Consider the following 17,275-nt stretch of genomic DNA (forward strand, 5'->3'; position numbering starts at 1 on the left):
ACCACAGATTTGAACATTTGCATAAGCTTTTCAAAAACAGGTCTATTTTTGTGATAACTACCATAGCTTATATATTGCATTTTTGAGGAGAAAGAGGTTTTACTGTAGTAGCATACATCAGATCTGCAGCAATACTCTTACAGTGGTGTCTTTTAAAAAACTTTTTCTTTACATGTCAGCATTTTACTGTTAACTTCATACTTTCTCAGAAGGGTTTGTTCTAAAAGAAAGACAGATTTAAACTATTAAATACAAAAGGCCCTTACTTGGTTCAGACCATCTTCATCATTTTAATTCACCACAAAATAAATGCAGCTATATCCTATTTCAGCTGTCAGACTTTAAGCAATATCAATAGAACTAAATCTCTGAGGTAAAAAGTAACCTGTGATCTGTGTGGGGGACTGGGAAGAGATACAGTGTACCAGCTTTTTTTAATACCTGAGTTATAATGTTTTTGTGCAAACCAAATCCTGAATTGATGCAGCTGTTCCTGAGCCCCTGAGAATATGAACTCTGATGGGAACATGCTTTATGAAACTACCATATTAGATTTCCTAACATTATAACTTTAATATTTAATGAGATTCTTGAATGCTCTTTTCCTGAATTAAAAATTCCTATTGTACCTTAAAAATACCCCATTTCTTGCTCTTTTTTTTTTCTTTTTTTGTCAGAGGAACTAGTAAAGCTGAAGTAACTTAGCTCTATAAGTTACTGTAATAATTTTGCAGCTCTTTTTATTATAAATAATTGAGTTCTCTGTAAAAGAACACTGGGTACTGAAGAATTTGTGCTCAAAAGATGAAAGCTTGATTTGCAGAATACCACAACTGATACTAGAATTCCCTTGTGAAAGGGCACTTGATTATTATGCTTGAAAGCTATGTACTTTTTTCAGAGAAAGTAACCTTTTTTTAACCTAAATTTTAAAGTACTTAAAATACTTAAGGCTTTTATCGAAGGATGCATTTTGCTTTATGTAGTGTTCTGAATGTTTTCATAAATCACAGTAGATTTACTCTAGCAGTGAAATAAGTCTTAATTGAAGATTTTATTAAGATGATATCACCTAATAAAAGGTTGATATTTTCTTTCTGTTGCAAAACTGAACTTTTTTGAGTGAAATAAGGAGAGAAGATGACACTGCATCCTTCCTATATGAGCAACAGCTCCTCTTTTTCTCTCAAGGGCAGGAGTCTTTTCTCAGTTGGAATACAGTGAATTTCACTTGGATCCTGGCAGGGTTAAAAACTGCCTGATTTGCAATCTTTTAACACTGCATGCTTATTGACATAGTTGGACTTTCTTGGAAATATGAGCTGCTGCTTCCTCCCTCCACAGGTTCTCTGGCACTGAACAGCTGTTGATTTTAAAGGTTCACAATCTCTTTTTCTCTAAAACAGCACATTTTCCTTCAATTACTGGGTCTTTCTAGTAGTGCTTAGTGTTGTTAAAGTGAAAATCACTTAAGAAATAGTTTTTCCTAGATCTGGAAAAGCTAAAATATTCAAACTGCAAAGTGGGAAGAGAAGTAATATTTTGGTCTAAATTCTATTTATCTTCATTTAGAGCATGGGGTGCCAGGGGAAAAATCAGAGTCACTCTTGAGGAAAGTTAAGCTCTTGGTATCGACCAAGAATGGTGTTTGTGGTTTTCAAAGATTACCAGTTAAGATAATCTAAGGGCTAAGCTCCACACTTAATACATTTTCCTTTGGGGTTGGTTTGCCTGTAGAACCTACGGGATTGGTGACGTTCACAAGGCAGTGTCTCCAGGAGTTTCCAGACTGGGAGAGGTAAGTCAAACATCCTGTTAGTGTAACAAGTTTCTTAAGTCCACAGTAACTCAGTGTCATTCCTTTGGACTTGATTCAGGTCAAGAAGTACTAGAGAAATCAATCTTTGCTATGGACTGTTGCAGAAAGACATACAGAGGGCAGTGGCTGAATTGCCACAAGTAGTTTGTGTCCTGAGTTTTCCCATATCGTTGTCTGTAAAGCACAGACAATTAGTTGAAGTTTTAGAGCAGTAACATATCTTTGATGCTGTTGCTTGAGTGAGGGGGAAAAAAAGAGGGATTATATTGCCAATGATTTCTTGATTTAAGAAATGATAGGTAATGTAATGAACTATGGGTGATGATCAGCGCAAGTGCAAGTATTGCAGCTTCATTGCTGGGGAACAAGAAGAACTTAGAACATCAGATGTGGAGTTTTATGGTAAAAGGTGGAGAAACTGAACAAATTACTATGTTAAACTTTTCCACATTGTTTCTGCAAGGCAAACATTTTTTAATCCGTCAGGGATTTTGTGGTTTTTTTTTTTTTTTTTTAAATCACCTCATGTTTAAGGTGTGTTTGGGTTGGGGCTTGGGTTAATTTTGTTTTAAAATGAATGTTCTTTTGTGGGGTTCTGAAATGATCCTTTCTGTACAATATTTTTCCTCAATGGTAGATCTCAGAAAAAATTATCTAGATTGCATGTCACCTCTGAAGGCACCATTGAAAGCAATGGACAAGGTATGCTACAGGTAAGTGCATATAACAGTTCTTGTGGATTTCATGTTTTTGTCATACTTTCATGGTCTGCCAGCTTAACAAAGTTACTTGTTTATCCTCAATTGACTTAAATGACAAGATGTTATGCAGCATTAAAAAACCTATCAAAATTAATTCCATGTGCAGTCTTGGTACTGTCAGTGTTCCCCAGCTCATCTAGGTAGCACATGTACCTGTTACAGAAAGGGCTGACAGAAAATCACAACTCCTGGACAGCTTCAGGTCTTCTGGTTCAAGCCAGGATCAAAGATTGACAAGACAGAAAGATTCAGGCTGCAATCTTGATGACTTGTCAAGGGTTTCAGTTTATTTTAAAAAAATTATTCTTGTGCCCCAGACAGTGACCAGGTCAGTGACCCAGGAGACTTTCTTGCTGCTGCCAGCACTACTGTTTCAGTCTGGGAGGCAGTCAGCAAAAGAAATTCATAAGGAGGATGTCCTGTCCATGTCTATAGGAAGGAACACATTTGAGTTTTCAAATTAATTGTTTGCTTTCTGCTTTTCTTTGAGAAAAATAAAAAGGTCTGCCTTCTAGAATTGTTTTACCAAAAAAAAAAGTAAAAATGAGAACTTTTTTAGCCAGGGACAAGTGCTGCATTGGAAGAGGAGGAAGGAGACAAGAAATTTTTTTCTGCAATGCTTTTTGCTCATACTTGAAAATGTCTCATAACTTTATCAAACTGGAGCACTCAAATGTGTGCTGAAATTATGAAGAACTCAGCAATTGCTCAATAATAACAATTTTTCTGGTGTTGTACTCTGTATAAGGGAGTATTGCCTAGGATGTGATATTTTTTCTCCTGGCTATTTCAAACCTTATCAGACAAAATACATCTGCTCAGATGAGGAGCAGTCCCTGCAGCAGGGAGCAGGATGACCAAGGCAGGACAGTGCAGGAGTCCCCAGTGACCCCAGCCTCAGGGCAGGGATGGTGACAGTCAGCCCCTGCTGATGGGCTGTGGCCATCAGACAAAGGCACGTTGGAGAGTCAGGGCACCAGGGGCACTGAGACATGTCTGGTGAGCACGTGGGCATCAGCAGGGCTGGGCTGGCCCACAGGTGATGTGTCTCAGGTGAGGTGCAGGACAGGGTGGGTGTTTGTGTGGGACAAGGCTGGCCCAGGGGAGGCTGCCCAGCACAGTCACAGTGCTCTGGGGCCCTGGCATGCTCTACATATGAGTGCTTTTCGTATAACTCTTCTTATTATAGTCAAGTTTAGCAAATCTTAAACAACTGAAATGTGTTGGTATTTCCAGGATAGACTAGAGGAACACATGCTGCTGTAGTGGCTGGCTCTTGGTGTGCTTTGGACTCTGCCTCCTGGGTCAGTTTGTAATCTACACAGGTGTTCATGTCACCCCAGCAACTTCTGTACCTGTGCTCTCATCAGCTACCTAAGTAAAAATCAGTAAGAAGCTAGTAGTATTTGGAAGATGAAGTAACTTTTTAAAGTCATAAATTTATATGGGCAGTTAATTTGAATGAATAGTAATTACTTTATTGAATAAACCAACTCTTTTTAAAACTGTTGTCTGTATGAAAATGTAATTTAAAAAATATGTACTATTGCAGCAAAAAATAGTCCAGAGCTTCTCTATTTCAAGCAGAAACCTTTAGAGTCAAAAATATTTGCCTTGTTCAAGTGCATTTCAAGGACAATTCATAAGAGATTGTTAGTACATTTCAAGAGTAATTCGTTAGAGGGTTTTTTGGGTGTAGAACTATTACAGGAGCAGTGCTAATCTAAAGATACTTCTGTGTTGGGGCAGAATGCTTTGCAAAGGACCAGCTAATGATTCTTCAATGTCCCTAAAAAGAATGCTGTTTTCATCTGTCACATTTACTGAAATGTGTTTCATTCTGAAATATGTGCCTCTTCAAGGGAAACCCATGCAACTTGGTTTTGGAGCATTTGAGATGCAAAATTTCTTTTGCTGTGTAATGTCTCATTTGTTGTAAGTTTTCTGAGAAGTTGAATGGAAAAAAGAGAGAGGCATGATCATGTTAATCAGTCTCTCTGCTTGTAGTTTTAAGTGATTGCAGCAGACTTCAGCACAATAATTGAAATTTGTACAGGATTTTATTTACTTTGGTAAGAAAAGGATTTTTTTTTTTCTTATCGTATTATAATCCTCCTGAATGTATTTTTGGTAGGTTGATTTTGCAAACCGTTTTGTTGGAGGTGGTGTGACCGGGGCAGGACTAGTACAAGAAGAAATTCGGTTTTTAATCAATCCAGAACTGATTGTATCAAGGCTCATCACTGAAGTCTTGGATCACAATGAATGTCTTATCATCACAGGTTAGTCTTTGCAGAAAATGTTTCACATCAAATTCTGGTTTTATATATACAAAATATATTCTAAGTTGAAGTTTAGTATGGAAGGTTTTAGAAGTTTAGCTGTAAGGATTAAAAAACAAAAGGGAAAAAAAGTTGATATTCATTTGACAAAGAGCTTCCTACTTTATCCCAGCTAAAACCACAAGGGACACTGTTCCATAGATGCTTTGTGAAAGGAGAAAAATAAGTGACAGCAAGCAGAAGAGCTTATTTTATCCTTTTTAAATGTGTTTGAGGACTTGGTGTCTTTAGCTAAAGAATGCTGATGGACAATATAGGTAACAGCCACAATTTCCAGCTATTAGCTGATATTGCTTCTCTTATGTTAAAGGATGTGGGGGTTTTGTTCCTCTCCTGAATTTGTAGCATTTGATGTGATCAGAGGGATCGAACACTCTTGAGAAGAGGAGCTACCTTCTGATTACCTAAAAGGGGAGGAAGAGGAAGAGTAGAAAACCTGCATCCATTAGGAAAGGGTAGAAAGCTAGGAACTGTCTCTGAAGGATTTTGGTCTTGTAAGTTTCACATGTGTTTATGTTACTTGTAGGATAGTTATGGTTCCCAATTACATCAAAAACAACCTGCTTCTCCAGTATGTTGCTGAGGGGTTGTGTGTGGAGATATCCTGTCTGTCCAGAGCTTAGCTGAAAGGGTTTTTTGTTTTGCTTCCCCCTCTGTCATAGATCTTGGATTGTTTTATTATTCATTGGATTAAAACAGCATCAAAAACCAAATGTCACTGTTAAGAACTGGAGCAGCCCAGGCCATGCTGCATGTCTCAGTTCTATACATGAATGAGCATTTTTCATGACTGAAGAAATAAAATGATGCTATAATACTACTTTATTTACATTGAAGACCAGCTATAAAGAAAATATATATTTACCCAGAGAGATCCTCTGGGTAAATATTATAATACACTGTGTTTATATTTTTCAGTCTGCTGTAGCAAAAATGTTTGGTTTAGTTGCCTGAGCTGTCTCAAAAGTCAAGAGTTTCTGTAGGTATTAGAACACATTTCTTGGAAAAATCTGTCAATAGCACTTCTTTCTCTCACATGCATGCACAGTAGAAAATTGAGCTTAAATCTTGCAGGTCTTACTCTGTCCTAAGTTATTGATTGTACTGGGCAGAGTACCTTTTGTTTTCAGTCTTATGCTTGGCAATCTTTTTAAGACAGTGTTTTATTTTGTTTTTGCACTCTGCCAGAATTAATGCCTTTTCTGTGAAAAGTTTTTGATAAATTGGTTTTTGTGATTACATTAAAAAAATGAGTCAGAAAAGAAGTTCTGGGCCATCAGAGACTTCTGTTCTGTATTTTGGATGTGATACAATATTAACATATTTTAAGCACTGTCCTCTGGGAGAGACTTTTTTGGGAAGGGAAAAAACAGAGCACAGCTATCAATCTGGGTAATAACTGATATGGGGGAAACACTAAATTAGTGCTTTGAAAGACCTTTCATTCCCCTGCAAACAAAAATGGTGATTTGGCATGGACAAATAAAGGTGAGAATGTTTTTCACTGCAGCAACATTTTATCTTTCTTGATATTTTATCTCCCAGTGTTTTGCAATTAGTATTTGGGATATGGAGTTCTTCTCTAATGGAAATATCCATTCCATCATTTTTATTTAATCCCTGGAGCTTTTCCATCTTGGTTCTCAGCCAAGTCTCTTCTGTGTCACGATCCTCTTGATAAATTACATTCTTTGTGATGCATCTTGACTCGACAGCCTAATGGGTATAACTGTTTAGTTTAAATTTGCAGAGGAGCCCAAGAAATTGGGAGATAAATTAAATTTGTTGTGATTTTACAGTATCTGGTTATGATCACTGCTGTAATGACTATGAAACTGGTCATGCAAACAGTCGAGTTCTTCAACACAGACATCTACCCACAGAAATGTCAGCAGCAACACCAGAGATTCCTACAGCTGCATTTCTGGGTGTGAGTGGTTTTCATTCAGACTTTTTTTTCCTTTATTTTTTCCCTCCTGTTTGAGCTCACACATCCTCAGGCAGTGTTAAGAGCAGATGAAGCTGTGTTCCTTGTTTCCTTTAAATTTACAGATCTATCAATGGCCAGTAGGGACTACATCTTAGCAGAGCAGTTTTGGAGACTTCTGACCACATTAGCTAGGAGCAAATGAGATGAGATAATTGGTTTGGCTGAAAATTTACTCAGAGAGGAAAATTGGTTTTGAGCTGGATTTAGCTGGCTGATTGTGCCAGTGTTGGGAGAGCCAGAGACTAATGGTGGTACAAGATAAGGATTGGAAGAACTGATTGAAAGGGGAAGAAGGACCTTCCTCTCAGTTATGGCACTAAATGTGCCTTTATGTTGGTGACTATGAAACTAAACTCTTGCAATTTTCACATCTACTCTTTGTTTAGTGCTAGTGGTCCTGCCTCTGCAGGGGTATAATTTCTAGCTCATTAGAAATACTGGAGGAACACTATGGTGGGATTTTTCCCAATCCATGGAAACATTATAATGCTGTACAGATCACATGCAAACGTAAAGCTAGACTATGGAGTCTGAGAAAGGTATATTTATCTTTAGTAATAATTGCAAGTCTGTCTAAATGGGTGAGGTCGCATAAACACTGACATTTGGCTGGCAATTTCACTTTTTGTCTGATGCTGTAACTTTCAAGTCTCACAAAGGATAGATTTTTGAATGGTACTTATATATACATTCTTTTGACTTTAGGTAAGCTTTTCTAGGTTTTGTAGATTGTTTTTAAAGTTCTGGTGAAACTTTATTTGTGGTTTGCCTTTTTTTACCTCTTTATTTTTTTAATGGGAAGAAAAGGTTCACCAGAAACATTAACATGTCTGGTTTATCCCATATTGCTTCTGTTCTCCCAGCAAAAGAAGTTTGTAGCCCTGTAGTTCACAGGCAGAAGTATTGCCAGTTGAATAATCATTTTTGTCTGACAAATTTCCCCAGCTTCACTTATGAAAACTCATTGATTTTCATTAACTTTGGGTTTCTGGGACATGACTTTAGAGTCTGTGTCATTTCCTTGAGTTTCTCCAGTATTGATTTTTTTTTTGTGGATATATGTGTATATATGTCTGTATTTGCTAGTTTGTTTGTTTCCTCGTGCTTTTGTCGTCAGACAATACACTTCCATAAAAATTAATGAAAACCATGAACCTTGAAAAAGCCAGCCTAATACTTTATCATTTAACCTATCCTGGTGCAATATCTCGATGACCTAGAGTTTTCTTTCCCCATCTTAGACACCAAAGGAAATGCTTCCTTTCTCAAGCTGAAAGTTTTGCTAGGTTGTCCTCTAAAGAGAGTTCTCAAGAGTCACATACTTCCCTTATCTGTCTTTTCTTGCTTTGTGCTTAGACATTTCATCAAGCCTATCAAGAAAACTGAATTTTACTCATGTCAGGGAAAGTCTTAGTGAAGGCTGATAGCCTGCAATTCAATTAGAAGACTGAATTCAGAATATGGAAGCTGCTTGTTGTTGTCCTTTGGCTGAGGGCATGAATGTGTGTGAATACATAGGCATATTTTGTTATCCACATTTTTCAGATGATTTTTTATCAGGAAGTCAACTTGGTGAGGAATCTCTTACCATCCCACTCATTTTGCATAGCAGCTTTCCAAAATAGCCTTAAGTGAGGTTTGTGTGCCTTCAGAATGATTAATGTTGTAGACTAAATAAATAATGAGTGGGTAACGGGGCAGATGAATTAAATGAGCATTGATAAGTCTTGTCAGTTAAAATTAATATGGGTAAATGGGGAAAATATCTTGACATCTTGTATATCTTATGCATCTTGTATATGCATCATTGTAAACAGTTTTTAACAGCTTGTTTCCCATGCTTGAGACTACTGGAAGTAAACATTCAGGTTTCCTTGTCAGTGAGGTTTAAAGTTAATAGTTTTATGTTTTTGATTGTTCAACTTCAGTTGCATTTTTATTTGGAGATTGGAAAACTCAGATTAAATTTAAACATTGGTATTCTCAGGATACTGCTGATCTGTGCAATAGTTAGGCAGTACTCTTGTCTTAGTAATCGGATGTTTTGTGCTGTCAGTTTGCAATTCTTTAAAACCTATTTCTCCCCATTCTATTTATAGGGATTAAGGGATTGCTTAACCGTTCTCTTCTTACTCTTACTGTTTGTAATTGTGCCAAACTATACCTGCATGAAGGTCCAAACAAATCAGCTCAGCTGGTCAGAACATGGTGCCAATAGTGCCAAGGTCATGACTTCACTGAAGAGTTGGACTCGTGATCCTTGGGAGTCCCTTCCAACCCAGGAAATTCTGTGATTACTTCTGAAAATCAGCTGTTGTGAACTCAAAATGGGGAAAAGGTGTCATTTTGCTGTGGCATTACTTCAGGAGTATTTCTCTGAAGCATTTGTGCAATGCCCAGGTTTTGAAGCAAGGTCTTGAATCTCTATAAAATGAGGTGAGAGGCAGCCTTTTAGAAAGGCTAGGATCCTTTTCTCTGCTAAGATACACTCTGTCTTGGGATAAACCTTTGAAAAGGATTGGTATAGCAGAGCGTAGTAGCTAAAATTAGGTGACCTTAAGGAGCTGCTTTCTGACAGCCTTTAATACTTGCCAAGATCCCCTTTTGGACATTTTCACGAGCAGCCAAGAAGGTTCCACACTGTGTTTTTTTGTGCTGACCACTTCTTGTTGTATACTGGACAACATACATAGATCTGCACTCACAATATTCTTTGCTGGGTGCTGCTCATCACCTGTGGAAAGGGAGCTTTACAAGGAAATCTTGTATTTGTGGTGCAAATACAAATTCTCTGTTTCCCATTGCTTCTGAGAGCTGTGTGTTCTTTTAGAGAAGCAGTGATTCCTATAAAAGATTTTCCAAGTTAAAAAAATGTTTGTATTTTATGTGTAATCTGGAAAATTTGTTTCAGGTACTGAGCAGTACAGTGAGTACACAGGCTATGCAGAGACTTACCGCTGGGCAAGGAGCCATGAAGATAAGACCCCTAGGTAAAGTTCCACACAAGTATTTTAAGTGAAGGAAGAAATAAATGTTAGGAATTGGAAAACTTTTAAGTGTTTCCTTGCATTTGCCTTAATAGGAAAATTGCTTGGTGTTGCTTTCTTCAGCAGAGCCAACAAGCTAAGAAAGTTATGTCATATTAGTAATGTCATACTAATGTTAATAAGTGGTACCTGCCCTGATGTTGGTTCTTAGACCAACATCTTTTACAGTTTGGATATAAATGTATTTAATGCACATTTTGCTAAGATACTGACTGAACTATGGTTTGCAATGTCACAAGACACTGATACTAGGGTCTTGACAATGATACCTCAGATGCCACAGTGCAGCTGCTGTGTGGCAAAATAAGAATCAATACCATGAATCTGAGTAGAAAGCTCTGAGCTCTTGAATTTATTTCTCCAGCAATGTCATTAGAGTATATACAGAAAATTACACATTTAGTATAGAAACATACACAGTGTACTCTCATTTAAATGTTGGAGGAAGACGGAGAAACACTGACCTTGCAATGTTCTTACATACTTGATAAATAGTGCTGTGTAATAAGATTTGTTTCACGTTCATGCTCAAAGTCTAGCCAGGGTATTTCTAAATTTATGGGGAGGCCTGTCTCATTTCTGATGCTGCTTCCATTCCCAACTCACAAAGAAAAAGTATTCCATTGTCTGTTGAGTTCACCTTTTCAGCTGCTTCTGAAACAGAGAAGCTCTGAAGGGAATTGCTCATTTTGAATCGGGGTTGTATGGCTGATATTAAACAACTAATATCATCTACTTTTCTTCCCCCTCCAATTTTAGGGATGAATGGCAACGACGCCACACTGAAATTGTTGCTATAGATGCATTTCACTTCAGACGTTTCCTTGATCAGTTTGGTCCAGAGAAAATTAGAAGAGAGCTCAACAAGGCCAGTAACTTCTTACAACAGCCTGTAGTCTAATGTTTATAGAGCCGTTTCAAATACTTTTATGTTATTGTCTTCATCTAAGGAAGTTCTTGCTTACTGGTGTCTCATATGACAGGGATTTGCTGTCCAATGTTAAAGCAAAAGATTGTCAAATGTATTTCTTGTCTTTTGATGTGCTAGTCAAAGGTGTATTTTATATAATTTCCAAAAATATAAATGAAACTTGGATGTACCTTTTGTTCATGCTTCCAAATGACGGACTGAGTTGGGTTTGTTCTTCATGATAGTGACAGTACAGGGAGCAGTGGTTTTAAACTGACAGAGGACAGGTTTAAATTAGGTATTAGGAAGAAATTCCTTACTATGAGGGTGGTGAGGCTCTGGAACAGAGAAGGGAACCTCTGGTAGTGTTCAGTCCCAGGTTGGATGGGGCCCTGAACAACCTGAGTTAGTGAATGGCATCCCAGCCCAAGGCAGGCAGGTTGGAATGAGGTAATCTTTAAGGTCCCTTCCAACTCAGGCTGTTCTGTGATTCTAAATGATGAGTCTAAGTTCTTTCCCTATGATTTGTGCTTTGAATCCTATTCAGCTGTGCAGTCGAGGTGGAAAAGGAGGTGCCTCATGTTTTAACATGGGGCAGTTCATAAATATGGTGCCACTTGCTTTTCCTCCACCTTTCTTCCTTGCTCTTGGGTTATTGACATATTGCCTGGGAGTTTACCTTCTCCTATATTGATGTTTTCTTGAGATCAGATCCAGCTGTTCATAAATCCCCTTTATTTTCACAATAGCTGTGAGGGCTGTTGTAACTACATGTGTGTGTATGCATGCCAGTCAGACCTTAGAGTCTTCAAGAAGACTGACAATGCAGGCCAGTTTCAATCCTTTAAACAAAGCTTCTGGGCTGACATTCAAAACTAGCACTCTTCCTACTAATAATTCTTGCACAGTAATCATTATCATAATTTATTCAAAGTTTTCAGTCCTTGACCCTGCCCTGAGTCAGCTGTGTGTGTAAAAACTGCACTTTGCAGTGACTGTGATCCTTGATCATCTCACACATCAAAGTTCCCAGGCTCAAGAGCTCTTTGACAGGGAAATTGGAACTGTGGTGGACATAATTCTCTTCTCTGCCATCCCTAATTTAGAATCTTGTCCTTAAGTAAGATATTTGAGATGTTTCCCAGTCCTTGGGATTCCCAAACATAATGTTTGGGAACATTGGGTTACTTTCCCAAGCTGTGGCAGGTGCTTTATCACCTGCATAGCCAAGGTTTTTCTGTCACTTGTTTTTCTTTTTTTGCTGCTGCTCTTTTCTTGAAGCTAAAGCAGTCTTTTCCCAGCTTTTAAGGTTGTACCTTGACAGGGACTAGTACTTGCCATCATTGAGCTGTTTGTGGTTATTGGATCTTAGCTTTTCAAGGCCTTTGCTGTTATCCCATGCACAAATTTTATCTGCTCATATGATGTGTCTGGAATCAGTCTCCAGTCCACCAAGCAGGTTCTCCTAAGTTAATAAGAAGGTTAATGGGCCAGAATTATGGCCTTGCATGGCCAGTATAAGGCATAGGCAGTGAGAGGTGTGTGGTGGCCTGTTCTAGCAGTGTCAGTGCTGTTTGTACTGGGCAGTGGAGTACAAGAATGCTAATTCATTTATACTCAGTGTACCAATTTTTGGGCTCAAAACGTGCTGATGAGTCTCCTTAGTGTGATTGTACATTTACAGATGCAGTGAGCCTCTGCTTTAGCTTGGGTGTTGACTATAAGAGCTCAGTGTAACTATTGTTAAAGCCTCCTGCTTTCTGCAGTATGGGGGGGGTATAGAATATAGGATGTATTTTAAATAAATTCAAACATAAGAGCACACAGCCCTAATTCTCAGCTGGAAAGGGAATACACCTTCTTGAAATGATGTACAGTGCTGAAGGACTAATTTAATTAGTTGTGAAACCTTAGCATCTTGACTAAAGTAACATTCATCAGCTTGTTTCTTCATGGTTGGTAATGAAATTAGCCCTACAAAAGATATTTAACTAGAGTTTGTAAACCTCACTGATATATCAGTACAAAATTCTACATCAAAATTACCTACATCAGTGAATTTATGATCTACCTACAATTTTCAGTGTATTGATTTAGTTTGGATTTTTAAAATAAATGATGGTAAATCATTGCAATGTTTATAAGGTGTGTTGGTTTGGCTGATGTTTTTTTATGAGGACTGATTAGTATTTAAGGAAAATTCTAAGACTTGAGTTAATTTTCTTTTCAGGCTATCCTGAAAAGATTCCTGTAGCTGTGATGAAATGCCTGGGACTCAGGACCTGTATCTTAATTTTTAACTTGGCTCCAAATAAGGCAAAATTCTTCCTGTCTTAATTGTTTTTGTAATTGATGTTGAATTTAAGGGAAGACTAAAGGTGTATTGAAGTAGTTGGAATTTGGTATTGCTAGAAGACAGTGCTGGTTTTTGTTATCATTTTATTGTTTGGAAGCATTGCACCAGGTTGCCTCTCAACTGCATCTCTGACTCTTGTGTGCATGCAGGCCTACTGTGGCTTCTCTCGACCCAACGTTGCTCCTCAACACCTCTCTGCAATAGCCACAGGAAACTGGGGATGTGGTGCCTTTGGAGGGGACTCCCGATTAAAAGGTAAAGCATAGCAATTAGTTAATGTTCAGATTAATCAAATAGCTTACATTTTGATCCTGGGCCATGTGTTTTTGTTCAAGTACATTTTTTGCTTTTGTTCTAATTGATACATGTTTGCCAAGAAATGCCATTCTGTAGAATTGGTGCATTAGTGCTGAATTTTAGGCCGTGAGTAATGTGGCCTTAAACAACAAAAGAGCATTCTACTCTGTTCTTTGTGCTGTAGACTGTTATGCTATTTTCAATTTAAAGTTTGGGGCAAGCACATGATGGTGAAATGCTGGGTTTGTGAGGACTTGTAGCACTGAGACCTTCCAAAACACAAACGTGCAGCTTTAGTTCACAGAAGAACATGTTCATTGCAGTTGTCAGTTACATAAATCAGTTGACCTTTCTGGAGCAGCCTTTCAGATCCTGCCTGAAATTCATATCTCTGCAAAGCTGTTTAAAGTACCTGGTAATTTGCAAGGCTTCACAAATTTGCTGGCAATGGTTAATGTTTAGTTTTACTCCTTAATATATTGCTATATGCCAGAGAGGTTTCCAGTCACTCAGTCATGCTGCTTTCTTTCCTGACTTGCCTGCTATATCACTCACTTTCTCATGTTCTTTTATATTTAATTAGAGTATTTGTAATGCAGCAGATATCACATGCCTACATTCATTTAAAACCTTTTCCATCAATTCAAGAACTGATGGATCCTGACATATAAATTCGTATCCTGGTTCATATAATTCTAAATAGAAATTTGCATTTCTTTGTTGTTTCCAAGCATTTGAAGAGTATTTCAAATTTGCTTTTCAGAACAGCGTTAGGTAGCTACAGTGAGACAGTCATCAGGCTACCAGTTTAATTTCTTTCTTAATGTGTTTAATTCATAAAGCATCTATTTTTTTCCTCAATGCTCATTGAGTTCCTGGCAGTTGTTTTTTTTGATTTCCATTACATAAAATAGGCTGTCAAATGCATATCTTATCAATATCAGGACTAGTATTTACTGTAGGATCTGGGAACACTTGATTTATGTTAGGAAGGTTTAACAAGTACTTCAATTTGCATTAGATCTTGGATCTGAACTTGTAATATCCCGTGTATGTTTTTTTAAAGTAGAAGAAGGATGTCAGTACAGCCATTGCTTCAGGTGCAAGTCCTGAAGTTAAGTGGGATCACATCAGCTGGGTGCAAGGGCCAGGAGAGCTCAGATCCCTCCAGACCCCAGTACCCCAGGCTCTGTTACTCTTCCTGTGATGCTTCTTTCTGTACCAGTAGCATGGAAATTTCCCATGGTATTGTGTGTCATTAATGTCCAGAAGATTGTGAAGTCTGATTCTTGAAAGGAATTTTGATCCTTGTTTCATAAGATCTATAGCAATTCAAAATAAGCAGTAGGATATTTTTAACATCTTGTAAGTGAAACTGCAGTTTAGAATGAATAATAAGATTCATTAGGTTCTGCTCCCCTGTGCAAGCTAGTTAATTAGACTCTTTAAAAGCTAAACTACTGAAGCTTTACTAAATCCACAGCTGGTTCAGTGGTTTAATTAAAATATCATTCCCAGATTGAGATTAATTTCACATGTGAATCATGTAATTTATAATTTTGGCTATGGGTTTACAAGAGGAGGGTTTTTTTTATTAAGAAATGCAGTGTTTTAATAGGTCTCTTTAAAAATGTGTAGATTCTTGAGCTGAGCTCTGAACAGCTTTCTATTTAGCTTTCACTAGCAGGTGGTAATGCACTATGTATACTGTTTCATTTAAAATTAATCTTTACAAAGACAATATTAATCACATTTTAATTAACTCTATTTACTGGATAGAAGAAGGAAGAATTAATATCAGAGCTGCACCAACAGGCTCTGAAGTAAGACAGGCTGCAGCAGATGAAATAGTTGCTGGGATCCATTGGTAAGACTGTTGTAGTTCCCTGAAATGAACCTGTGATTGATTGCACACCTCTGTGGCACTCCAGCCTGGCAGTGCTGGCTGAAGAAAAAGCTGCACTCTTTTATGTTTGGTGCTGCTTAAAAGGGTCCTGGTTTTCTTCTACCTCTCAGTGTTTCTTCTTCCTCTTTCTTGTTCTTGGCTCTGTGGTCTGGTGCCCTTCCCTGCCTCAATTCTGGCTCTTAGCAACCCTTTCACTCTGCCAATTCATCTGCTGTTCTAGTAGAAAACAATTAGTTTTTATTCTTCATCTGTAACTTTTCTGCCAGTTTGGTGACTAAAATTGGCAGAATGTCTGATGAGACCATTAGCACCAGAGAGCTGCAGAAAAGTCAGGAGCTGGGTGAGAAGTGGACCAGAGCTACTTGCTCCAATTGCAGTAGCTTGGCTCAGCAGCACTACTGATCCAGATGATTTCTCAAGGTGAATCTTCAAAAAACTGTTCCCAAGATAGGAAACCTTTTTTCTTCTTTTACATATAGAGGAACAAAGTCTGTCTATATTATAATGTTAGCTCTTGGAAGAACTTGGGATGTAGCTTGGGCCAATGAGTTTGACAGCAAGCTGGAAGTTAAGTGACATGAATTGCATTGCTGACATCACCCCTCACAGGTCAGAGTAAGCCATCGTATTCCTTGCTGCATACTTCATTGTAGGTATGATGGACACCTTAAATAATGCAGGAAGAGGCTGCAGAACCATAGTTCTTCTCTTGGAGCTAAAAGTTGGGTCAGCTTTCACTTTGCATAGCTTACCTAGTGAAAGGATTGGCTCCATTCCTTCTTACAGGTGGCATAGAATGGGAATTGCCAGGTGCTCATGGATGCTTTTTACCCCACTGTCTGTGGCTGTATGGGCAGCTCAGATCAGGATGGTGGGGGCTGCTCTGTTGCCTTATGCTGCAACAGACATTTATTAGCTAATTAATGGCTGCATGCAGCTTGGGGGCAGACATGGACCAAAATAAACCCCTCTCAGTTTTAAGCACATTGTTTATCTGGAAGTAAGGGTGGATGTCACTAACAGCTCTTGCAGAATGCTCCAACACTCTTGACCTGCAGTGTCTAGCATTGTTTACTTTATTTAAAAAATGGAAGTAATACTTATCTACCATTGTTTGTAGTGCTTTGCAGCATCCATGTGGAAATGGATGCTATGGTTGCTTGCTGTAAAATTAAGCTGTGTTTTTTCCTTCAGCAAATTGTTTTATCCTGTGTTCATGTGTAATCTTTTTTGTTGTTTCAGCCTTAATTCAGATATTGGCAGCTGCTGAGGCTGGACGTGATATTGTGTATTTTACTTTTGGAGATGTGGAGCTGATGCGGGACATTTACAGCATGCATACTTTTCTCTGTGAGAAGGGCCAAACTATTGGTGAGCAAAAAGAAATCTTTGTGTGCACAAAAGAAACATGACCCTCTCTATAAGTAGATATTTTCCAATATGAATTCTTGCCACTAAGTCCTGAACACAAGCAAATGGGTCTCAGTTTATTTGTACCTGTTTCCAGAATGGGGAGCTCTTCTGATTTGGGATCTACTGCACAGTGCTAATCAGTTTAGAAGACTTCTAGATGCTTTTCTGATTCACTTAGGGGTTATGCTGAGGAATTTGAAAAATAGATATACATGTGGTAGGTAGAAGATTTGCAAAAGCTTTTGATATAACTCAGTAAAGCTTTGAAAAGGGAAAAGCTGCTTAAGGCATTCTTGATATAGGGTTGTTATCTAGTGGTTCTGTCTTGATGCTGCAGGATGTGGTCTGATGTGTTATTCAGTTGCTATACAAGAAAAGCAGTGTATCCATTTTCCTATTGTAATTATGTGTCTTTTAATTTCTGGGCTAGAAGC

At 38.1% G+C, this 17,275-nt stretch overlaps 1 protein-coding gene across 5 annotated transcripts in view; it reads left to right on the plus strand.

The window, feature by feature from the left end:
- Positions 1-17,275, plus strand: part of PARG (poly(ADP-ribose) glycohydrolase) — a 59,638-nt gene that overhangs the window by 38,665 nt on the left and 3,698 nt on the right. For all 5 annotated transcript variants that reach the window (XM_064430191.1, XM_064430192.1, XM_064430193.1 and 2 more), the window contains 7 exons: positions 1,738-1,798; positions 2,457-2,532; positions 4,715-4,862; positions 9,824-9,902; positions 10,719-10,827; positions 13,375-13,480; positions 16,671-16,799. In XM_064430191.1, the coding sequence (XP_064286261.1) occupies positions 1,738-1,798; positions 2,457-2,532; positions 4,715-4,862; positions 9,824-9,902; positions 10,719-10,827; positions 13,375-13,480; positions 16,671-16,799 (708 nt within the window). The remainder of the gene's footprint in view (positions 1-1,737; positions 1,799-2,456; positions 2,533-4,714; positions 4,863-9,823; positions 9,903-10,718; positions 10,828-13,374; positions 13,481-16,670; positions 16,800-17,275) is intronic.

Source organism: Passer domesticus, chromosome 8 (genome assembly GCF_036417665.1).
Source record: "Passer domesticus isolate bPasDom1 chromosome 8, bPasDom1.hap1, whole genome shotgun sequence".
Classification (NCBI taxonomy): domain Eukaryota; kingdom Metazoa; phylum Chordata; class Aves; order Passeriformes; family Passeridae; genus Passer; species Passer domesticus.